Source organism: Rhea americana, unplaced genomic scaffold (genome assembly GCF_003343005.1).
Source record: "Rhea americana isolate MKP2758 unplaced genomic scaffold, rheAme1 scaffold_58, whole genome shotgun sequence".
NCBI classification, from domain to species: Eukaryota; Metazoa; Chordata; class Aves; order Rheiformes; family Rheidae; genus Rhea; species Rhea americana.
The window spans coordinates 4,757,800-4,782,772 of NW_028186734.1; the positions used below are offsets into that span (position 1 = coordinate 4,757,800).

At 36.8% G+C, this 24,973-nt stretch overlaps 3 protein-coding genes across 5 annotated transcripts in view; 2 read left to right on the top strand and 1 right to left on the bottom strand.

Moving 5' to 3' along the window:
* Positions 1-5,770, top strand: part of RIOK3 (RIO kinase 3) — a 10,355-nt gene extending 4,585 nt beyond the window's left edge. Inside the window, exons 8-13 of the mRNA XM_085319248.1 lie at positions 797-988; positions 1,457-1,616; positions 2,147-2,227; positions 2,311-2,400; positions 2,781-2,888; positions 4,415-5,770. Of these exons, the coding sequence (XP_085175374.1) occupies positions 797-988; positions 1,457-1,616; positions 2,147-2,227; positions 2,311-2,400; positions 2,781-2,888; positions 4,415-4,516 (733 nt within the window). The 3' untranslated portion in view covers positions 4,517-5,770. The remainder of the gene's footprint in view (positions 1-796; positions 989-1,456; positions 1,617-2,146; positions 2,228-2,310; positions 2,401-2,780; positions 2,889-4,414) is intronic.
* A 2,553-nt stretch (positions 5,771-8,323) lies between these two features.
* RMC1 (regulator of MON1-CCZ1) lies at positions 8,324-24,106 on the top strand. Of its 3 annotated transcripts, XM_085319265.1 has the most exons (20): positions 8,326-8,560; positions 10,825-10,901; positions 12,379-12,463; positions 12,841-12,897; positions 13,930-14,016; positions 15,159-15,299; positions 16,636-16,739; positions 17,278-17,367; positions 17,461-17,566; positions 18,614-18,725; positions 19,726-19,770; positions 20,195-20,248; positions 20,530-20,658; positions 21,048-21,154; positions 21,877-21,996; positions 22,178-22,255; positions 22,562-22,666; positions 22,752-22,820; positions 22,949-23,174; positions 23,930-24,106. In XM_085319265.1, the coding sequence occupies exons 1-20, from the start codon at positions 8,384-8,386 to the stop codon at positions 24,007-24,009; spliced, it is 2,049 nt and encodes a 682-aa protein (XP_085175391.1). In that variant the 5' UTR covers positions 8,326-8,383; the 3' UTR covers positions 24,010-24,106. The 3 variants fall into 3 exon arrangements, with proteins under 3 accessions (XP_085175393.1, XP_085175392.1, XP_085175391.1); XM_085319267.1 differs by lacking the exon at positions 23,930-24,106 and having other exon boundaries at positions 8,324-8,560; positions 22,933-23,014; XM_085319266.1 differs by lacking the exon at positions 22,178-22,255 and having other exon boundaries at positions 8,325-8,560.
* NPC1 (NPC intracellular cholesterol transporter 1) overlaps positions 24,083-24,973 on the bottom strand; it is a 28,758-nt gene continuing 27,867 nt past the window's right edge. Inside the window, exon 25 of the mRNA XM_085319263.1 lies at positions 24,083-24,643. Within this exon, the coding sequence (XP_085175389.1) occupies positions 24,561-24,643 (83 nt within the window). The 3' untranslated portion in view covers positions 24,083-24,560. The remainder of the gene's footprint in view (positions 24,644-24,973) is intronic.

The following is a 24,973-nucleotide window of genomic DNA, read 5'->3' on the forward strand; positions in this document are numbered from 1 at the left end:
ATTTTTTTTTTTATTTATACACACAAGTAAGCCTGAGATTTTTGGGAACTGTTTCCACTGATCTGCCTCAGGCTAGGGAGCTGTCATGATGATCTCTGGCCACCTGCAGATTTATTTTATTTTTTTTTTCTTACAAATCACTGTGTTATCGGCTCCCACCTCCATCTGTGGAGGTATTCACTCTTGCTTTTAGGACAGCTTGAAATTAGAATTAGGATGCAGTGCACCTCAGAAGTTGTGTAAGACTCCAGACTCCCTTATTTAAAGTATGTTAAGTAAGAACTAATTAAATCCAATACAGCTAATCTGCTCAYAAATGTGAGCGGGAAAAATAGTATTTGAATGATGTTCAAGAGGATTCCACTGCTTATTATTATTTAAGTGACAGCATGTTTTGTGATGTTCACCAAAAAATKGGTGGACTAGGGTTACAGTTCTAATGCAAGGATTTACTTCATTTGTAATGTATTTGAAATAATTTTATCCATCCTGAGAGCTGTTGTTAGTTATGATTCCTAACTGAATTATTGACATGTTATTAACATATGAGGAAATGGAATCTATTTGATAAGCATATTATCAAAATTCCAAAAATCAAACATTCAAGATCTAAACTTAATCATAGAACTCTTGCAGATTTAACTTAAAGTGGCTTTCAAACTTGATACAAAAATCAGGTATTTTCTCTTATGCTTAAAAATCATTGCATCTTACAACATCAAAGCAAAATCCTCTCTTTCCTTGTAAGGATGTGAGAAAATAGTTAACTTTTTTTATGCTTGACTTTTTCTTCCAGAAGTACAAATGAAGATGATAAAGTTATACCTTCAGAATGTGCCATCAAAGTGTTTAAAACAACTCTTAATGAATTCAAGAACCGTGACAAATATATTAAAGATGACTACAGATTTAAAGACCGCTTCAGTAAATTGAATCCACGTAAGATTATTCGTATGTGGGCTGAGAAAGAAATGCATAACTTGACAAGGTACAAAAACATACTTACCAAAACACTATCAGTTTCCTAGTTTCTGTTTAAAGAAGTTATACTAGGACTGAGTAGAAGTTTAGGTATTTAACATAAAACCTGGCATAGATTGAATAAAACTCTAGTTTCTGATGGTTTAATGAATTATCAGCAGTTTCAGAGATTTGGTGGCAGAATTTCTAAGTTCTTGATATTGTTGGGTTCTAGCTCTAAAAGCAGTTAGTTGTCAGTGAGTTCTTGTTATGACCACTTTAAGATCCAAATTATCTCGTGTGAAATACTGAATACATCTTTTGACTCTGGATCAATTTGCTCAAGCATAGCTCTTTAGCTTTTAAGACYGTAAAAGAGCAAGAAGGAATTAGAATTTAAGTGTGTATATGTACATATACACATTTTTTAATATACATTTGTGTGTGCATGTATATATAGAGATTTTTAGTCAACATCTTATTTTCTGTTCCACAGAATGCAAAATGCAGGAATTCCTTGTCCTGAAGTAGTTATCCTGAAGAAACATGTCTTGGTTATGTCTTTCATTGGCCAGGATCAAGTCCCAGCTCCTAAACTAAAGGATGTGAAACTTAGTAATGAAGATATGAAAAAGGCCTACTATCAAATTCTTAATGTAAGACTGCTGATTTTCTTCTGGTTCTGGCTTGTATCTTGTTTTAGAGAAATAATTTAGCAGGGCAATAGGCATCTACATACTCTTCAGGATGCTTGCAACACTTTAAAGATACAGAGTCCAAAGGGTTATTTTACCGCTGTTTAAAGAGCAACTTAGAATAAACAAGAAAGTATGCACAGGGGTGGGAGGAATGTGACGCTTATTTCATCTGTGATAGGGATGAGAATAATAGCTATATTTAGAGAACTTCTATCTGTCTAATACACTTGCACTTACTGACAGAGATGACACAAGTTAACCAGAGTGATTATTCTGACATTAGCAAGACTAAGTTTAGTGAGAAAAGCTTAAATTGGCAGGTAGTTTACTAAAACTGCAATTACCTGTATGAAACTTTACTGTAGGCTTGAAGAAATGATGTAATGAGTGTGAGTGTTAGGGGAATGATTTGTTATGTTACAGCTGTGCAAGCAGTGTTGACAGGAATATACCTCTTTTTTTTTTTCCATTGACTTTGTTCCTTGCAGATGATGCAACGGTTGTATAAAGAGTGCAATCTGGTCCATGCTGATCTGAGTGAATACAACATGCTTTGGCATGATGGAAAGGTAGTATATTAATGTGGGAAGCAAAAGTTCTATCTAATATGAAACATTAATACAAGTGAGTGGCTATCTCTCTCTGACTATAGGTATGGCTTATTGATGTCAGTCAATCTGTAGAGCCAACCCACCCTCATGGACTTGAGTTTTTGTTCAGAGACTGTAGGAATGTTTCACAGGTAGGACATCTTCATCTGACAATCTGTTCTTACATTGTATTTTTTCCAAGGAAAACAGCATCAGTTCAATTCAGAGCTAAAAAAAAAAAATCAATCAATTCAACTCTTTATTTTTAAAATGATCATTGCTAACTATGTATGAAGTCAGTCTTGGAAATTTGTCAAAACTGAATGGTGTTCCTCTAAGGGGAATAGACTATAGATTAATAAGATGATGCTACTAAAAGGAAAAAATTATTTCAGTTTTTATCTTGTCTGTAGATCAACAAAYGTGAAAATGACATACTGAAAATTAGTAACTGTAATTTGTGAAAGGAAAAGGAAAGCTGTGTATCATGCAGTGAAGACACTGTTTAATGTATGCTTTTTGTATTGAATAGTTCTTCCAGAAAGGAGGTGTGACAGAAGCACTTAATGAGCGTGAACTCTTCAATGCTGTCTCAGATTTAAATATTGCAGCTGACAATGAAGTAGACTTCCAAGCAGAGGTATAACATTATTTATGTTTAACACTTTAATTTGGTTAGCTATCAAATATTGTAATTCTTTAACTTCCAAATTGAGTTAGCATGTGTGTCTGAGTATAATTTCAGCAACCATTCTGCATCTCCTTTTCGAAACTTGATTGTTTCAAGTTAAAACAATCATTTTCGGAAACTAAAACTGACAGACCTCTCAGGCCAGCTTCTATTCCCCATGGTCCCAAGTATAAAAGGCTCTATGTTGCATATAGTTGCTCCTTTCAATGTTGTGCATAATTTGGTAGGCTATTTTAGTTAAAAGCCAAAAGGTACCTTTATTGTTTTGCTTTACAAATATTAAAGGTGGTRTGCAGAGAAAGGAAGGCTTTAAAAAAAACACACCTATTAATTATTTGCTTATTTTTAATCAATTAAATGTTCTACTTTTTTTTTTAATTTATTAAAGTTGAGGGCTAACGTTTTGCATGTTCTAAGCCTAAAATGATACACCTAAATGTGTACTCCTCTAAATATGGACTAGGAATCTCTGGTCTTTCACTTTTTATTTTCAAGTTTTGGCTGTAACTCAGGCATGAGTCCTAATATAACAAACATTAAAAATAAGTCAAAAAATTCTGTATTTACTATTTAAAATAAGGATTGCAGGACAATTCTGGTCTGTCTCATTAAAGCAGTGCAAGTTGATGCTGGTCCTGCATGTAGTAGATGAAAATTTAGAACTACTCAAAAGCTTTCAAACTGAGGAGGAAGGAAATGGAACACAGTGCAAAATAGCCATGAAGGTGTGTGTTTTTTCTTTAAAACTGTTCCAAAGTGCCTATAGATCAGCTTATCAAGCAAAAAAGTTCCTTATCTGTGTTGTGAATTTTGGATTTTTTTTAGTCTTTTTCTGTTTTAATTGAGGAGTCTTATAGCTGTTTGTATAAATGAGTTTAAGTAGCCTACCTCTAAACTTTGAGCTTAGACTTTGGTCTGTAGTAACTTACACTTATCTCTCTAGGAGTGTAAGAAGAAGTAATCCAAACGTGACAATCTGAAGCTTAAAATAAGCTATAGAATTGTGATACTTTCATTGTGCAAAACATTTAAATATAACTGTGTTCTGCTTTCACCACTGATAATGATGGCATTGGGTTTGTAATCTTAGTATTACCTGAAATTTCTTCAATATTAATGGATGGCCTAAATTACAGGAGAGATGTTCAGAATTGGAGAAAGGGATTATTTTGCACATTGGAGAATATAGTTGAAGATGCAAGAAGTATCTTGTCAGCCTTGCAACTCATGCATTTTAAGTTATATAGCATGAAGCTATAAAGGAGTGCTGTTTGTTTCTACTAAACTGTAGAAAACAGACGTTTCAAGCTGTATTTACAAAGTATATTGCATCATACATTTGACTGAATCATTGAAATAGAAATGTTGTATAAACCTGATCAGTCACCTAAATCTACTTTTCAGCAGTATTTGGAAAGATCCCAGTGCAGCAATGGTTTTATGGTTTCAGAATGGGTTTATTTTTGGATCTCTAGATTGAAGCTTTGGAGAAGGTGAATGAAGATCACGTGCAGAAACATGGAAAGAAAGTGTCCACATTTCCAAGTGATGGAGATCCACCTATATATGATGAATAGCACTGAGTGTATAGCTGCTGAAGAAAAAAAGAAACACATTTGCTGCTTCTGACTCTGTTGGTGCAGTGGTAAACGTCGGCAACCATTGTCAAGAGAGAGTGGTTGACTTTGAATACCAAAATGGAAAACAAAGCAAGCATATGGTGATGTGTCAGTGTATTTTTTTTTAACTTAGCCCACAAGTGGGGCTGGCACTGTGAGAATGGAATGTCACTGCCTCTTTAGATGTTCTGACACTTTCACCAACTGTCCAGTTACATTAGACTAATGTAGCTGAGGTGATCATATTTTGCATGATTCAGAGCTTATATGTTTTAGTTTTTAAAAAAATTAAATTCTAGACTGTCTGAAGTATATATGGRAAAGCATCCTAGAAGAGTCCCTCTTCTGTTTCCTAATGCTACTTGAAAAACTAGTTAAGTTTGTATAGGCACAATGTCAAAGCCTTTTGCCTTTCTCCCCTGAGAGCAAAATGAGAAGTCAAACTATGGGCTGCAATCATATGATGAAAATGTTAATTTAACAAAACAATGTCTTTATATATGCAAAAATCTGGACTTTTTCATTTAAAGTAAATGGGAGYGTGGCACAAACTACCTCTGTGAATGTAATTGGTGTTCCATGAGAAACAGATTTGAAACCACCCAGCAGAGGACTTTGGTGAAATAGCAGGAAATCCTGAGGGCTATGACCTGGCTACATAGCAAAGAGCAAGTTCAGTTAGCTTCATTCTTGATACACAGGCTTTTCCGAGGACTCAGTGCAAGCCAAAAGTGATTCTCTGTGTTAATTTTGTAGCCTACACTGGAATTCTGAGTAGAGCATCTTTCTCATTCACCTGGAAAGTAACCATAGGCTATGAGAACCAAGTCTAATCAGAATTATTTTTAAAAGAAGCTTTTTGCATACAGGTACACAAATAAAACTCAATTGTATTTGTCTCTAATGCTTTTATTCTCAGTGTCAGTGTTTCTTTCTGAACGTTTGTAACACTTCAGTAATTTTAGCAAGCTCAAAAAATCTAGCAGAGTTTCTCTCTAACGCATTTACAGATGAACTAATGTAGCACAACAGTTTGGAATTAAATTCTGATCAACTTCTTAACTTCTTGATTGCTTTTTCTAATGTTACTCTTTATCAAGCAGAATATAGTGTTGCTAGGTGTGATGTTCTCACAATGTGCTGTGAAAGTGATTTTTTTTTTTCTATTGGAAAACTGATGGCAAAGTAAAAAGTTAAGGTCTTGTGGYGGTATTTTTTTTTTTKTGTGTGGTTCTTTGTAAAAGGAGTGAATTGATCATCAYTAATCCTCAATATTACAATAAAATGGTGTTAGGATGTGACTGCAGTAGCTCATAATATAAAAATGTTTGACTACTTTGATGGCTGCTTTAAATAATCTTGACTTTTGTGCCTGTCTCATCTCTGAGACCTGGATACTGTTCCATTTTTTGAATTAGACAGTCATGTTGCCCTTTGCTCCTTACTCTCCTAAGTAAAGAAACTTAAGGCTTTCAAAGACATAAGTATTTTCGTAATGACTGCCTGAAACAGTTGCCAAAAATAACTGAACACAAAGAAAGAATAGAAGAATACACACATACGTACTGATACAGAGGTGGCGTGGATTGTGGGTTAAATATTATTTCAAAAATCATTACACAGACTATGACTATGCTTTTAAAGTTTCAGTATTCCTATTGATTTCTAGGGGGGAAGGGGGAAGGTTGTTTCCAAAGCAGTTGCTAATGCAGTGCAACTTTCTTGTCCAGCAACAGTGTTAAATTGCAAAGAAGGATGTTTGCATCAGAGGTAAAAGGGGAAGAAAGAGAGCAAAAATAAGGGAGTGATGGGTAAACCTTCATTTGAAGGAAAGGAAGTTGCTAGTAGCAGCRTGCAATTGCTACTCTGATTTTTAAAAGGCTCTTTCTAAAAATCTGTCTGGTACAGAGTTAAATTGCAAATGCTCTTCAAACCTGTGATTTAAAGTCAATGGTCCTGATTATCATTTTTCTTCGACAAAAATTGTTGCCTAAACAACTTTCTACTTCCAGCACTAAAATTTGCTCAGAACCCTTGGAGATTGTAAGACATTTTGTAGAGCGGTTGGAGGGGAAATAAAAGCTGCTAAAACAAGCATTTTTCTCAACCCCTGTGAAATAAAATGCTTCAGTATTATTTTTAGGCAAGTTCAACCTCTTAAATCTAGGTTTTCATGGTCAAAATCATAGCCCTTCATCTCATTAACTTTTCTGAGGTTATGACTGTTCTAATGGCCAACTCTAAGACTGTCACAAAGTTGAATGTTACGTACTCAATTGCTGGTTTTCCCCTCAGCTCAATTTTCTGCTATATGTATATTCCAATTTCAGTACTCAAAAGAGGAAATACTGTCCTGTAGGGAAACCGTAGAAAGTTAAGCACTGGTAGCACTTCTTAAATTTTGTCCTTGAATTAATTAAACTTTTTGGCTAACATGCAATGAGGTTTCTATTTTCTAAAAAATTATAAGCTTGCAAGTACTCCGAACACTCTAGAAGTAATTGTCCTCTCTAGTYAACGTATAATTATTTCATCAGGCAGAAGGTTTGGCAGAACAAACAGCTTGTTACAATTCCTTGTCCTGACTTCAGTTTCTGAGGTTTAATTTGAAAGTATTGAACTTGGTCCAAGTGGATCACRAGTCAGCAAGCAGTTGTTTGCAAGATACTGTGGTAATAAGAGGTACTTATATTTGTATTTTTGCTCTACTAAATTGTGTGACTCCAGTCTGATCTGAAAACTTTAAATCATATGATCTGCATGTTTTTTTTTTGCTCTGAGGATTTTTGTTTCATTTACTTCCCTTTCTGAACCTAACAGTTAATAAGTAAATACATAACTGGTGATGATCTCACAAAATTTCTCAGTGATATGGGGAATTTTGTAACTAGTGAGAAAGTGCATTAGACTAGTGCACCGAGCAAACAGACTAGTTTTATTGCCCAAGCTAAAATGCAAATAAGAAAAAACATGAATAATGAGAAGTAATCTAAATTCTAATACTACTTTGTTAGTATAATTCCTGAGATGAGAAGCATTTTAAGTATAAAAAATTAATTCTCTGATGTGTTTTATAACCATAGCTGCTAAAAAGCAGTTACATGCTTGAACTGCGCTATCAGTATCTGCATTTTAGCTATTATGAAGTGAAGCATAAACAAATTAACATAAGGCTGTGAAGCAGCTGGTTCCTTTTTTTTCCCCTGAAGGTTTTTCATTCCTTTTGCTAGAAAGCACCATAAAAGGTTGTTACAAGCGCATCTACTTCCTGTACTAAATGCCTCAACTAAAACCATTCTCCTTTCTGCAGGCCAACATAGCGACTACGTATTTATTTAAGAGGTATAGCTCAAGGCATCTTTAATCGCGGGGCTTCGCTGAAGAGTGGTATTTCGCTCAGGTGTTAACGTGCTGGGAGGGATAAAAGCAGCCGCTCCGCAGCTCACCACCCGCCAGCAAGGCGGTTTCTCTCACAGCAGCGAGCAGCACGCTGCGCCGCCGCCAACGGCCGCCGGGAGGGGAGCAGCGGGGGGGCGGGGCCAGGCGGGGCCCCGCCCCTTGGCGGTGACCGCCCGTCAGGGAAGCGAGGGCGGGGCGGGGCTTTTGCAGGGCGCAGGCACCGCCTCTCCCCGGCACCCGGCCGAGCCAGTCGCGCGCGGGCGCGGGCGCGTTCCCGGCCGCCTCCACCTCGGCGCCCTGCGCCTTTAAGGGCCGGCCGGCGCCGCGTCACGTGGTGGGGGGAGTGTAAACAGGAAGCGAGCGTCTGGGCGGGGCGGTGGGGTCGGTGGGCGCCGTTGGTGCCGGGCGTCGCGCGCCGCCGCCGCCATGAGCCGTGAGGCGCCGCCGGAGGAAGAGGCGCCGGGCGGAGAAGGGGGAGGAGGAGGAGGAGAGCTCGAGGGCGAGGGCGAGGGCGGCTGCTACCTGTCGCTGTGCGCGCGGCCCGTGCACTTCGAGAAGGCCAACCCCGTCAACTGCGTCTTCTTCGATGAGGCCAACAAGCAGGTGGGCGCCGGCAGCCGGCGGCGGGAGTGCGTCTGTACCGGGCCGTAAAGATGTACCCCGCCTCGGTGTGTTTGTCTTCGCCTCTCCTCGTTCCCTTGCTCTGCGCTCTTTTTGTCTTCCCCTTTCTCCGCTGTTGAGCTCTTGCGGTCCCGCTTGTATGGAACCGCTCCAAGCTGAGGTCTGGCTCCTGGCTGGTGATAGTTAGTGCTGAACCTGCCACTTGATGAGTGAAGCAGCATTTTTTTTCCCTATATATCTAGACATACATTTATTTGGTTGAATTTCATCTGCCATGTTGTTGTCTTCTTGCTATCTGTCATAAGGTCTTTCCGGGATTCTTCAGAGTCGGCTTTTTTTTTTTTTTTTTTTTTTTTTTTTAAGAATACGAGATACTGATGGATGTGACTTGAGTTCAGACGTCTATTCTGAATATCCTAATGTTATTGGCAAACCTTCTGCCGTCAGCGCTCGCATCTTTTATCGGATTTTTCAATTCGTAAATTCAGTACATTCTTAAATGTAAAATTAATATCTGTAGCTATACTTCTGGCTCAGACTGGAATGCATCCTTTGCTTTATTCTTCATTTTTTTTAGACTTCGTTCTTTTAAGGTTGTTTCTTTTTTGGTATCCATACAGATTTCTGAACAGTTGGCTAGGTATAGCTAAAAGGTCTGCAGTTTATTATGATGTTAATTTAGATGTGGATACTTACTGCTATTTATTTCCTGTAACCATTCTGTTACTTAAGCGTTCATAGAGTTGAAATGTTTAAGCATGTGTGGTATGGGAGAGGATATTTCTGGGATGTTTCTTGCTGCTGCTCTCTATTCTGATCAGTTGTGTTCTTTCTCTTTATMAACCATAATCCTTTACCTGTGTTCTGAGAGACAGCTGAAATATGGTAACTTACTTAAATGTGCTTGTCTGGAGAYGCTATTTAATCGTGGATGAGATTAAAACTACACAGAAACTGAATATTAAGATCTCATTTAAAAGAAATATTTCTTCAGTTGTAAATATCATTTTACTTTTCTTTTTCTTTCTTAGAAATTTCTAATTTCCCAGGCCCTTGCTGTCTTCTCATCTCATTTATTGTTTACGGTTCATTCCTTGATCACTGGCCAGAGCACTAACTTAAATGTTAAAGTTTAAGATAGTATTGCCTTCATTGTTCTGTCTACAATCAATATTAGAAAATATTTAAATTCAGTATTTATCATTCTAATGAGGCTGAGGACTTTCTTGCAGAGCGTAGCCTTGAAGTCTGTGTTCATGCATGAACGTACTGTACTGGGAGCATGGATAATACTACAAAATAATATATCTATTATTCTGAGACCTGCTCTGTGTGTCTAATGCTTCTACAAGCATGATTATGATAATAAGGACTCTTTCTAGCTTTCTTTTTCTTGGATGGTTTGTAGAAGCATGTGGTTTTTTTCTTTTCTTTCTTTCTTTCTTTTTTTTTTGTTAGCTTATTCTAGTTCAACAAGTGGTATTGCTCTAACAGGTTTTATACAAATGCATATGCAGTTGTATTAAGGTTGTAAGTGTAAGCCAGCTGAAACTTCCTAAATAGAGATGAAACTGCCTGTTACTATTAAACCGTTTGTATCTAGTAACATGTTCAGACAAGATCAAGTGTCTGAGTCAGTGAGTTGTCTCTTTTCTACCCACCTAGCTGTTTTCCCTTTTATTTTAAACAATGTCTTGATGTCTCAGATATTTTTACTTGACTTGAGGGGAAAATATGAATATACCAAAAAAAAAACCCAAAAACTTAAGCTTATACTTTTTAAAAAAATTATTTTTAACTTGCTCCAGTAGTTCTGAATATGCCTACCAGACTGTTTCAGTGCCATTTAGCATTATTATAAATATCATAGATGTTTGCTCACAGAATTGAAGGACAGAAGAAAAATTTATTAAGAATCTGCTCATAATAGAGGCTGTAAAAAGTGGATATATCTGCTAAATAGCTGACTGAGATAAAGAATACATTTTAAATTATATCTATTAAAATGAAAATATCCCCCAAAATTAAATGTTAATGTGTAAAACGACAAAGTAGGTGTTGATTCTTCCTTTGATGTTGCTCTTTTGTGGGAAGCATAAGGTTATGTCCTACTTAGACCARTGACAAGTAAATTCACAGATCTGTTTAAGAATAAAAACTGTATCTAGTCAAAAAAATGTGGCTTACAAGGTGGGGAACATGATTTTGAGTAAGCTACAGATGCATTTATTTATTTATTTATTTAGGTTTTTGCTGTTCGATCTGGTGGAGCTACGGGAGTTGTTGTTAAAGGTTTGGAGGATAAAATTCCCATCTCATTCCGGTAAGGCACCTTAATCTTTGTTATAATAGGATAGAATTTTGTGATCTTAAAATTGTGTGGCATGTATTCCTGGTATACTGTGATTGTGGCATAAAAGTTGTAAATAGATGTCATCATCTTTTGTTTTAAACATCATCTTGCAGTTAACGTGACATGCTTTGCCCTTGTGAATTTATAGTCTTCTGGAAGAAAGTTAGGCTGTGGCTTAACTTCTCTCTTTTCTTCTTCTTCTTCTTCTTTTTTTTAACAGTAATATTTTATTAAAACATGCTGTAAATATGAGAGAATAGGGGAGGTACAAACTTGTGATTACTACAGCAGTTCTGATTTATCCAAGGATTCAGTTTAGCAAGCTAAACAAGATGAAGTAAACTTTATATATGTAGGAAACCATAATTTCTGAATTTCTTGCCTCTGATTCAAGCAAAGTATTTCCTGTATGTATTTTTCTTGAATTCTATATCTTGTTTAATCTGACTTGGCTTCTTCTATATCTTCTGTTTCTTCCAGAAACATTTCCCCCCCCCCCACAGAATCTTACAACAGTGCTTTCAATGAAACTACTTTATCTTTACAACATCTTTATAAATGTCTGTATTAAGTGTGATGGCTTTTTGCACTCTGCTTGTCCATACATTAGCAAGTGTTCTTTACTCAAAGGTTGCTTAATTCYAGATATAGATTAAGCAATTTGTAGTTGAGGTGTGTTTATGTAACCTATTAGCTGTTATGTAGCACCTATTCTGAAGGGTGCCCAAGTACCCTCGGCACTAATGCTGAAGAAACAGAAAACATTTAGTGAACTTCATGAGGTTCTTGAGTATGGCAACACTGAATCCACAATTTTTCTGATTGACTGTATAGCTCTGTTTTTGTCTTAACTTAATGACATGTGCTGGAAGTAGAACTATCTTATTAATTCCATTGTACTGATGCTAAGTTGGTAGGAATAAATGTGGTTGTGGAGAGTTCTTTAWTTTTTTTTAAATGGTGTAAAAACACCCCTACTCTGCCTTTTACTTCCAAAAATTCTTCTAGAGGCTGTATCTTAGCAGGAAGGTGAGTAGGTTTATGTCAATTAGCAGTAGTTCTGAAAGTAAAGGAACTGCTTTTTGGATGTCAGTGAGTGTCACTGGCTTACTCCAGGCTTACTGTGATAGAACTGAGAATGCACATTTGAATAATTACAGGCTTCTAATTCCACATCATAGGCCAACAAAGCTTGTTGTTTTAGTAACTTTAGGTGGTAATTTACATTGTGTGGTCTTAGCTGTGTTTCTGTAATGACCTGTTCAGTGCTTTCTGCAGAGTGAACTGCTTTTATCTTCCAGCATGAATTTCGGGTCTTATACCTGTGTAACAGCTCTCATAAGTTGTATTCAAAATGTGACGTTTTGCATTAGACTCTTTGAGGGTGTGTTAGAGTTTTGCAGCCAACTCTCATAGACATTATTTCCRTAACTTTTTTTCCTTGTAGGATGGAAGATAAAGGGGAAGTGAAGTGCATCAAATTTTCCTTGGGAAACAAGATACTGGCTGTCCAGAGGACTTTGAAGAATGTAGTAAGAAACCTATACCTATATGCAGATAGGGAATTACATAGCTGGAACTCTAGTACTTAATGCCAGAGCAGAAGCCTCTGAGATAAAAACTAAAGAGCTCTGGTGGCAAACACAGCTTTAGTAAAAATTCCTGTATCACAGGACTCCTGGAATAGCCAGGAGTCAGCATTATTGTTTTGCTAGTATTACTATTTTAAAACAACAAAAAAAAAAAAACAGAAAAGCTGACTCCTATAAAGCCCTCTCTGGAAGGGGGAAGTAAAAGATAATAATAGTGTAGTTTATTTTTGATGAGATAGATAAATTCCTCTCCTTTATCTTATCTGTAATATTATTTGCTTCATAATTGGTAACATATGTCATGTGTCTTGTTTCAGGATTTTTTGAATTTTATTCCAGACAGTCCTCAGCTAGAATATACACAGGAATGTAAGGTAAGTTAAAACAATGTCCAAAGTTTACATGCTTGGTGAAGGTCTAATGCTAGTTATCCTAGTGGCTTCTACTCTACAAGAGAACTGATTGAGATACTTTCTAAAAACTAATTTGAAATAAATGATATATGTAGTCACTATCTGAATTGAGGTAAATAACCAAGTATTAACAATATTCCCAGAATCTTCCTAGCCCTAGTCACTTTAATCCTTTCCTATAAAGGACTGGAAATGTTGTGGAGGCAACAAATGCCAAGATTGGAGAAGCAGCTAAGTGCTGATTCTGTAAAAACAGTGTACAGTAATTTTACTAATATGACATATGTTAATTTGGATTTTGTACCYTAATTTCACTGGTAAGTGATAATAAGCTGTTACTAGTTTGTGTACTGTTTTTGGAACAACCTTCCTGTCTTATTTCTGATAAAATAATTAAAAAACTTTTTTTTTTTTTCACTTGTTGAGAACTTTCCAACTTGTAACTAAGAATTTTCGTTTGGGGCAATACGATACCATAGTAGACTTTTAAACTTACAGTTTGCCAAGATTCCTTTATTCCTACTGACTTTGTTTCATTGTTTAAGATTATGTATTTGAGTAAATGATCCTAGCAGAACCTTCATGGTAGTGTTCTGAGAGAAGTCATGGGAAATACTTCGACTTTGTTCCTTTTTTTTGCCAGAAATGAAGAACTGGCTTTTCATACCAGGAATCAGTTGACTTTGTAATATGGTTTGAACCAAAACAATGTGATTGTATTTAGGGGGAGAAGAAAAACTGACTGGATAATAAACATCTAAATCTCATGTGCCACCAGAAATACAGGTCACATTACATGTTATGCACATACGTACTTCTAGGAGCATTCTATAAAAGTAGCTGATGTATGTTATTTGTCTAACTACAAAAAGCATTAACTGGTTGGATAACTATACTACTGTTGATCTCTCATTCTTTGTTTAGTTATATTAGTGTATTTGAATACTTAATTTTACCAAGTAAAAGAATGTATGTTTGTTTGTTTGTTAAAAGACCAAGAATGCCAATATTCTAGGATTCTGCTGGACAAGTTCTACAGAAATTGTCTTCATCACAGATCAAGGAATTGAATTCTATCAGGTAGTACAAAATTCTTGCAAGACTTGACGGAGTTGGAGATTTGAAAATGTGTCTGTAGCTTGTATTTTTGATTTGCTATTTTCTACTCCTCAAATTTAGAAAAGGAACTACTAAAAAGACAAAATGACTTTTGTTTGTAGAATGATTATTTTTGAGTAGTATGTTTTTTTCTGGATTTAACAGGTTATTAAGAACAGCTTAACAAAGATCCTCTTTAAGGAATACTGAAGTAAGCATTGATAGATCTAGATTAGTAGATGTTCTTGACTTGTGTGGAAATTAAAATCTAAATCTAATGTGAAATATTATTTCATGTAAAATTATTGTGGGAGGATTGTGTGTGCTTAAAATGCAGCGAAGTTTGCAGCAAATGTTGAATAAAATAGTTTAAGATGGTGATATCCTGCAAACTGATGACATCTTCATCTGTTGATGTCATTGTTGGAGTTTCTCTGTTATTTTTAATTACCTTTGCATGAGTTTTAGGAGAACTCTAATGAGTAAATGGCCCTTTCTGATGAATTTGGTGAGGGATGCTATAATTGCCCATAATCCTGGAATAATGCCACAGTGTTTTGTTTAATTACTGTTACTAATAACTGATACTAGAAGTGTCTGAAAATGAAACRTTATTTCCTGCTGGTTGTGGAGGGAAAGATATTTGGCAGGTAAATGGGTTATGAACATTACCTCTGCAGGTGAGAGGAACAAATCAAATGAGTTAAAAATTATTTAAGCCCTTTAAGATGATACATCAGCTGAGTCTCTTCATTTTAGTTTTTGTAAAAACAGCTAAGTAAACTGGAGGCTGGAGATGGCAGCAAAGATACTGTAAAAACTACTGAAGTTTTGTGAAAGTTATCTAAAGCTATAGGTGTTTCCTCCATTTATACCCAGACCTTAGACTCAGGTGAGGGAAGAGGCAACAGCTTTCAGCTCATTAGAATTTGAGAAGGATTTGAAGTGTATTTGGTACAGTAAACTGGTCTGTGAGCTTTAATTGTCAGATTTCTGATTCTTAACTCGTGTTGTAAATGCGCTTAAACTTAGCTGTTTATTGCTTAGAACTCCCAGCCCTTGTGCAGTAACATTTGTGCTGTTGGAATCCTGATGGTAATATAATTGTAATATCTTGTTTCCAGGTATTACCAGAGAAACGAAGCTTAAAACTTCTGAAAAATCAGAATATTAACGTCAACTGGTATATGTATTGCCCAGAGAGCTCTGTTATTCTTCTGTCAACCACTGTCCTTGGCAATGTCCTGCAACCATTCTATTTCAAGGTAAAGGGATATGTTCCAAACTTGTGTACTGTATTTTTTCAGGCAGCTACTTCACTTGAMTATTCTAATACTTTTCCTTAGATTTCTTTGAAGAGGGGCCCGTGTTCACATCCTTACATGACAATAAGCAAAAGCGAAAGGAAAAACCTGAAAGCTATTTCCTAGAAGAGTATTTAATAACTCATTCTTTCTTATGTTGTCTTTCAAAAGAACTGTATCTAGCTGATGTTGAGGCGTGTGTGAGGGAGGAATTACAGAGCCAATACTTGGCAAATTAAGCATCTTTGAAGAGACACATTTGCGTTTAAATAAGCATACTTTTTATTTTTCATTTTTAATATGGGTATTTGCATTCTGTAGTGTGATAATAAAAACTAGGGACATTTCACTTGTGATTATAACATTCCAAATGTAAATGGATGAATTTGAAAATGAACAGAGGAAATAAGGTGGCACATTAGAAACAGCTATTGTCCCATGGATGAGAGAGCTTAGCTTACAAACAGCTATTGTCCCATGGATRAGAGCGCTTAGCTTACAGTATTTATTTTTCTTGGTGCTCGTCCTTGTGGACAGTATTTAAAGTTGTAGGGGAAGTATTTTTCTCTTGGGCTTGGAAAAACTGTGCAGTAAAAACTAGAATCTATTTTTAAGTTAATCATACAGTAAGATGACTTTAAAAACTAGGGAACAAAACTTCCTTTCTCCTGAGAAAGGTGCTGCTATGGCAAAATAATCTTTGTAAATAAAATTTCTGTAGTGTTCATCCCTCACACTCAAAAATAAGTTAATGAGAATGGTAAGTGAGCCTCAGTAGAAGCTTTAGGGTTTTGGCACTTCTGAAAATTTGCTTAAATATAAATTCCACAAGGAAAGAGAGGAAAGAAGCCTTAGGTAGGAGCAGAGGTATTCTCTGAGTATATGACAGATTCTAGAGTTAGCAGGAACAAAAGGAGACTGGTAGGAGATGCTTATTTTTATCCTTCCCAGTAAGGRTGTGAGGATATGTTTCATTGGGAGAGAGGAAGCAGCTGAAATTGTAAATGATGTTTTGTATTGATTTAATTAAATATTTTAGCCAAAGTTACTGCAGCAGACTCTTAAGATGATAAAGCTGCTAAATACCAAAATACTAGAAATATGTGTTCAGGATCACAGTACAAAAAGTAGTGTCAAAACCTTTTTTTTCTCTTTTGGATATTACTGTTCTTCACCTCATGGTGGGGCTATTGATACAGCCTATGGTTAAAGGTTTTTTTTTTCTGCTTCAGGTTTTAACATTGGATTTGTTTTGTTCTGTGTTTGTTTTTTTTCCTTCTTTGCTGTTGTTTAACAGAGTGGAACTATGTCAAAACTATCAAAATTTGAAATTGAGTTACCTGCAGCACCCAAGTCCTCCAAGCTCAGCCTTTCTGAAAGAGATATCGCTATGGCTACAATGTATGTATCTCTGAGTGATCAAGCCTTTATCTTCCTTGGCAAAGTATGACAGTTTAGGCATGCTGAGGGAAGACAAGAACAGTAACATGGTTATTCTGCTTTTTGTGTTTTAGCAGTACTCTGCTTGAAAGTGCTTTGGCCACTCACTGGAACAAAGAGTCTAAAAGACTTCTGGGTGATGGGGAGGAGGATGGAGCTAACTTTTTTTTTTTTTTTTTTCCTTTTTTTCCCCAGAAAACTTAGGAATGCTTCATCTCTGATCTGATACTACTAGTAGGGCTGCTCCTAGCTATCTAACTTGCATAAGCAGAGGCCATGTGTTTTATATGATTTATCAAAGTGTTTTAGTCTTCTGCTTTAATTGATCAGCTGACTTAATCTCACATCTGTTCTTTTAGGATAAGACATATGGCTCTGATTGATAGACTAGTAGAGTAAGAACTTGCTGCCTTTGCTGCAGGAAAGAGATCTAAGGATATCTCATATCCTTCCTAGCTCTTTATTTGAAAGTAATGCCTTAATTCTGTTGTCTCATTAGATACGGGCAGCTTTATGTCCTCTATTTGAGGCATCACTCAAGGACTTCTAATAGCACAGGAGCAGAAGTAGTTCTCTATCACTTACCAAGGTAAGAGCACAATAAAGAACGGAAGTGGTATAAGACTTCTACTTTAAAATAGGCTTACTGACTAGTTCTTCTCATCTCTAATTATTTCTATAGGGAAGGCTCCTGTAAGAAGACACATATTTTAAAGCTGAACAGAACAGGAAAGTTTGCACTAAATGTTGTGGATAACTTGGTGGTAGTACATCATCAGGACACTGAGGTCTGATTTACTTATGTTTTTTTGTGCCTTAACTTTTAAAAGTTATAGGCAGATCTTAACTGGGCCTGTTAGCTATGGAAAATACTGTTGCAGGTATTTGTTTTAGCTTTGCTAAAAGCCAGAATATTTGTAGGAACAGAAGCATAAGAGAAAAAGCATGAGACAAAAGAAGAAATTAAAATGCCTAACCTCACATTGAGCTAGCATTTAATAATTTGATACTTGTTTTTTTTCAGACAGCAGTTGTCTTTTGTTAGTTTTCTATGATGATCCTGCTGCTGTGTTGTGTAGGCTTCTAAGGCATGTACAAAAAGGCAGAGTTATGTTAGATATTAACTTATCAATCCTGGGAACTGCTCAGAATTAAGCATTTGAATGATCAGTTCTTCCTCTTTGAAGGCCCAGACCTGCTAAAACTTCTGAGAACAAAAGTGATCATAWGTGTAAGTTAGTATATCTGGAACTTGCTTGCTGTAGTGATCTCAGTAGTAAGGCTTAATTGGGAGAAAGCTAGAAGTGRTACTTGGATCTTAATGTGTAGAAAGGCTTTTATTTCCTGAATTATCTCCTGTTGGAGAGCTTCAAGAACTGGGTGAACATATCTCATTGCAATGATTGATTAATGTTTCAGTTACAATTCATATTAATTCCACATGCTAGCCTTAACCCAGAGCTCTTATTCTCCAGCATTCAGGTCAGGGTAGAAGCATAGCTGTAGAGGTAAAGCAGATAGTAGATTGAATAGAGTAGATGATACCAGTAATAGCAGTCTTGTTTCATTAGCACCAAAATTGAAGTGGATTTCCATGGTGAGAGGCTTTTACAAGTGTTAGTGAACAGAGTTTAACAAAACAGAATGTGGAAATGAGGGTATCATAGGAGGCTGCACAATTGTTCTCACTTTACAGCATCCATAACTGAAGCAGGGAATCCAGCATGACTTAATGGAGAGTACAAAATGAAATGTAAAAAGTAACCTRAGTACCTCTAAATGGGTGCTAATTCACATTTGTGAGACTGAGGGAAAGTTTTTGTTTTTCATTTCAGACTTCAGTTATATTTGACATCAAGCTAAAAGGAGAGTTTGATGGGACTACTACCATCCATCAGTTTGTACTTCCACCTCGATCAATACAGCCCTATCAAATACCTGTGGCAGGTACAACTGCAGCATTACAACCTTGATATATTTACTGAATTCCATAGCTGGTATATGACAGTGCTTTGGTCTTAGGAGGCTGGTTACAGATACTCTGCTCAGATCTAAGAGAAGGAAGAAAAATAACAAGGAATTATATCCAAATTCTTATCCTAGATCTGTGCCCAGTATGGAAAAGTAAGAGCTGTTCTTCAAGCTGTGTACTTCCCTTAGTACTCTGAAGCATTACAGTAAAGATCTTTCACGATTTCACAGTCTATTTATTTAGTCTCTTTCTTTCCAAATTTGTCACAGCTATAATGGTTAGTGTGGCCTAAACCTTGCTCAAAAGCACTTCTTGCTTTTTAGGCCCAAGTTACTACCATCTGACTTCCTAAGTCTCATGAAAGAGCATGTTTCTGCTGCACTTTGCTAAAGGCATAGCAGATAGCTGGAAGGTGCTTGTGCTGTACAAGCTGAGTATCTAGAAATCACCTGAGCATAGTTCTAGTAGCACATGGGAAAGCTGTGTCCTTGCAGTAAAGGAAGAGACCCTTCAGTGGGAAATRACTGCATTTTAAAGGTCTCTAACATCTCTATTTTGAAGTCACTAATGGAAAGAAAGAGTAAGTCTGTGAAGAAGGTTAATACTAAACTTTAAGGTTAGCAGTAGGACATAGAAGCCAGTTTTGCTTTTTTTAAGGAAACAAAGAAAAAAGTTCATGCATTTAGAATTACTGCTTTAGAGATGGAATACTTCAGCGTACATGACTTCACTTGTAAAAAGCAAAACCTACCATGATTTTATGGTAAGGCAAAGCAAAACTCTTTAGTCAGATTTTTGTATGCAGTGAGCTAGCTATGTGAGTGGGTATAACCCTCTGCCTGAATGCTGTAGGATTACTAGGCATGCAGTCTTACATTTTTTCATGTTTAAGCCTGTGGCTTGTATTTTGTTAGTGTGAAAGAAAGAGGTATCCAGAGTACTATTACTCTTCACTTAATGTTTATTTTCCTACAGGTCCAGCTTCTGTGACCAGTCAGTCTCCTGTTCCCTGTAAACTCTGTATCCTTTAAATACTTCAGGACATAGAGTAAGCCTTCAGGAAGAGCTCTATGTACCAGGCACAGAAAATAAATATTGGTTAACAGTTTAGAATCATCTCCAGCTAAAGCTGATCATGCATATGTATATCTTTAAGGTGAAAAAGCATGCTGCCTGAGTGGCTTTGCTTGCGTAGTTGTCAAGAAGGAATTCAATAGGCCAGAAGAAAAGCCTACTGCACTATATTAGAGGCTTGTGTAACCAGTGTGTACACCATGAAAGTGAAGTATAGTATCTTCTGAAGATTACTCAGGACCCCTGCAAGAGGGCTGTGACTGTCAATGAAAGTATACTAACAAGCTCTGCTTCGGCATATTGTGTTACAAGTTTAGTGTTAATAGTTTAGAATCAATACTAAAATGGATTTTAAAACTTTAACATTTAGATTCCTCCTCTTGGATTGTCTTTCAGCCCGATATCATCATCAGTGCAAGTGAAGGTGAGTGGTAAGCTAGAGTTTGCTATACTCAATGGGAAATACAGGCTCACACCTTTACACCTTTAGCATACAAAGCAGTTTAAAACAGTGACTACTTAGATGTACTCAAGATGAGTGATCTTGGCAGTGATGTCAGAGTATGACATTTCGATTTTCAAGGGCAAGGTACTTCTAAAGCAGAGTTAGGAAGGCAAAGAGTACAGTCTGTCTATTCCTAAAGAAGTTTAGCTAGATTATACTATTCAAGTCAATTCATTGGTATTTTACTCCTCTAAATCAAGGTTACCTCTGGAATCTTCAGGTGAAACTTGAGCCTGTAGTTAACCTCTTGCCAGATAAAGGAAGACTAATGGATTTTCTTCTCCAGAGGAAAGAATGCAAAATGGTTATCCTGTCTGTATGCTCTCAGAGTAAGTGTTTTATTTACTTTACTGGTATACCTTGAAAGCACTTAATACTGCTTATTCAATCAATACTTGTACCAGTTAGCTGGACTGCTCTTATTCAGATCCAAGATCACTTAAGCTAGCTTTGTCTTGGAGAAGAGCAGAAGCTTAGAATACTCTGAATCAGTGTTCTTAACAGTAGTTAAGAATTCCTTTCATAACAGCAGTTTTGAAAAAAAAACTCCTTTCCCCCACTCCCTTTAAAAGGGGATTGACATGGCTGAAGAGATGCTTCTTTTAAAGCTCAGAATAAAGCTTATAGATCACCTTCCTTCCTGGAAGGTTTCTAAGTAACTTTAAACCTACAGATTATTTTTCTCTAGGACTTCATTCATAGTTCTCTTTCTTTTCAGTGCTCAGTGAGCCAGGAAGGGGATCGCTGTCTGTGATTGCGACAGTTTTTGACAAACTGAATCATGAATATAAGAAGTACTTGGAAGCTGAGCAAAGCTATACTATGGTAAACCCTGTTAACTATAGCAGCTTACAGAGTTAGGGTAATACCATTTAAGTTTCAGATTGCATCATGGTGGAAGCAAAATAGCTGCTCTTTTCTACCTAGGAAAATCAAATTTACCACAGGATTAATCAGTCCCTAGCTGCTTCAGACTCACAGTAATCCCCTTTGCAAGGTGCAATTTGCAATGACAGTTATGTTCAGCAGTCCAGCAGAGGCTCCCATGCTTATCTCTGATGTGACAAGTAGCATACTCTACTGCTTGAAAAGGAAACAAGGTGGAAGTTCGGAAAGTTACTTAGAATCCATAACTGTCCAGTTCCAGGCTACTGCCTGTATGGCAGAATATATCTCACTATGAACAGATGTGGGGCTACTAGCTTAGCTAATTCTGCTATTCATCAAGTTTAAGCACTAACTGTAGTAGTATAGTCATACTATGTTTACACAGGCTTTCACTATGTTTGCATAGTGGTTGGTTAGAGGTATAAGTTAGCTACATTAGAGGTTAAGTTAGCTACATTAGTCTTCTACAAAGTCCACACTATGAGGAAAGTTCATCCAGAATATATGACTACAGATGTGGATTTGTTCAGTAACTAGCAAGTTTATAACCATTCTCAATGTAGAATAGTACAAGCTAGCTTCCATGTAAACGAGACTTCATTAAAACCTGTATTGTTCAACACTAAGGTAGTTTTTTAAATGATTCTTTCCTCTCGTAGGTGGTAGAAACAGGCCAAAGTAGAAGTAACCCACTCCTGAAACGCCCAGTACGCACACAAGCTGTCATTGACCAATCTGACATGTATACCCATGTTTTATCTATATTTACAGAGAAGAAGGTAAGTTGAAGTGCTGGTTTAGCAGTAGTTTTACCAGCAACCTTAAGTTGATCACTTGGCATAGCCTACAGGAGGCATCGTTCCTGTCAGTATTACGACCTGTTACCATCCCTTGAAAAATGACAAGTCCATTCCATAAGGAAGCTCTGCAAGTTCCATCTAACACTTTTTTCTTGTCCAGGAAGCACCTCATAAGTTCACTATAGCAGTCCTGATGGAATACATTCGCTCTCTTAACCAATTCCAGATTGCTGTTCAGGTAAAGCACTTCTACATGCATGAAGTACCAACTGTATCACCTCACTTCATAAAACTACATGATATTTCAGACSGGTCTTGTTCAGGTAGCAATAGCTTAGACCTGATACTACAACTTCAGAACCAACAGAACTTGATGCTGGGAAACCCCAAAACCTTTGCATACATTTAATACAAWATAGTTTTAGTTGTCTTTACTTCAGGAGAGATCAGTAAAAGGAATATTGTTTAAAACTGCAATACTGCCTTCTAGATCTAAAAGATCTGGTATTGAGACATGCCTTTGATGGTCTTCCTGCATTCACAGCACTACTTGTATGAGCTGGTCATCAAAACCCTTGTTCAACACAACTTGTTCTATATGCTCCATCAGTTTCTGCAGTACCATGTGCTCAGTGACTCAAAGCCTTTGGTATGTAAGACAAGTTGCTCCATTGAACTAGTGATGGAGGTGAGAAGTCTTCAGAATTTGAAGGTTTTTTCTCCTTTTGCCCTAGGCATGTCTGTTACTGTCCCTGGAAAGCATTTACCCTCCTGCACATCAGCTCTCTCTGGATATGTTAAAAGTAAGCATTTTAGACTAATAATTCCATGTCACACATAGGTTAGACTTAACAGCTTACCTGATCAAGCTTAAAGTGACTACCTAGCATCTAAACTAGAAGCATTGTCTTACAGCTGTGATTAATTTCAGAGGCTTTCCACAGCAAATGATGAAATAGTAGAAGTTCTGTTGTCCAAACACCAAGTTCTGGCTGCCTTGAGATTCATCAGAGGCATTGGAGGACACGACAGTATTTCAGCCCGCAAATTCCTTGATGCAGCAAAACAGGCAGAGGATGACATGCTTTTCTATACTATATTCAGATTCTTTGAACAAAGAAATCAGCGATTACGAGGAAACCCTAGTTTCACACCAGGTAAGTAGTGAACAAAATTAAGCTCAGATAATTTAATTTGCACAACTAAATTAAGACCTTTCACTTCTGCTGCAGTGGAAGCAATATACAAAAATAAGAATTCTTGATGTATTTTAGATTGTATTTTAGACTTACCTGTAAGCATAGTTTCAAAGTTAGCTTGGCTTACCCCATAGTATACTGCACCCAAAAGCAAAGCTAGTTGGAGCTAGACACAGGAACTTGCAGATTAGACTAACATGTTTGGCTTCTAGCTGCTTGCATTGCATAATTTAGCAAAGTCGTCATCTCTAATTAGTGCTTTCAGTGAAGCCAAGAATTGGGTCAGAAAACCTTTGAATTTGTCCATTTCCATAGACTTTCCAAAAGCCTCTAGGTTTATTATATACTAAGACTCTCCTCACTTAAAGTTAAACCACTTGCACCAGAAACATGCTGTTAATAAGACAGTCTGTAGGCTCAGAATTATATTTGGYGGTCTTATATCTGGAAGAGTAGAGAACTCACATGGATGCAAGTCTGCTGGCTAGATACAGGAACTAGATGAGACATCTGCTTCACCATGAGACTGCTTATCACAGGACTGACAATACTTTAGTATTCCATTTTGAAAGAGTCATTCAACTCTTCTGCTCCAAGGCATTAAAGGTGAAAGTTAGTATTGGCATTTGAGATAATAACTATTCCATCTTTCTTCTCATGAAGTATTTGTTCTCTTAAGTTCAGTGCTAATAACTTTTMTTTTGTTCCCTTAGGTGAGCACTGTGAAGAACATGTCACCTTCTTTAAGCAAGTTTTTGGAGAACAAGCTCTCATGAAGCCCACAACTTTCTGAAATACTCTTCCACTGAAATGTATAAACTTAATTTATTGCATTTAAGTAGATTTTGAACTACAAAATTGCTATTTTATAATAAAGTATATACAAGACACTTTGGCAAATAGTACTAAAAATATTACAACTTGTGATGGCTTCCCCCTAAAAAGAGACAAAAATTGCATTGACCTGCATTTAAAATTAGTGTCAGTGGTATAGCAGTCCATTCTTGTTCATGTTACCTCAGTTTCATTGACAAAAATGCTATTCAACTTGCAGTGCAGCCGGTTTAGGTTTCTAGAAGATGCAACCTCTTGAGAACACAACTGTTTTAGTAGTCCTGTTAATGCATCTAGTTTTAGTAATACTGTTAGGTGAGCCACATGTAGCATTTCCTGAGTTTAAAGCCAAGTCCAAAGCTGCAGCTTGTATCTTCTAGTTGAATCTGTGTGGAAGTCTGTGCAGTGGTGGTTACAGTGATAGTCATAGAACATTGCTGCACTTCAGTTTAGGCTGAGCTGTATCTCAGCCATGGTTCATAGAGTCCACTGAACACTTTGTTAAAAGTACTAGAAGTAGAGAAGTCTCTCTCGTTCTGTACCTCTGCTCCTCTCTTGCGCAGCATGAGTTTTAGCTTTATTGACTGAYGGGCCTGAATAAGAGAAAGAAGTTACTCAAGTCTTAACTTTACAGCAGATATTATCTAGCCACCATCAACAAGGTGGCATAGTCTTAGCTATCTCAGCGTTAAGGTAGACTTAGAYATCTTTGAAATACACAGTTCAGATGCAATAGCTGTCAGCAGCAGCAAGGGCAATAGGTAAAAACACCTTCATTCTTAATCCTCTTAGCAAGGCTTCATTCAAGTCCGCAGTTTGAACAGTCCCCATACATAACACTAAGTTGGAGAGGGCACTGTTCAGGTCGTTCTTACTTTAAAGAACAAACACTTTTGCAGATGCAAAAACAGTATCCTGTAGCA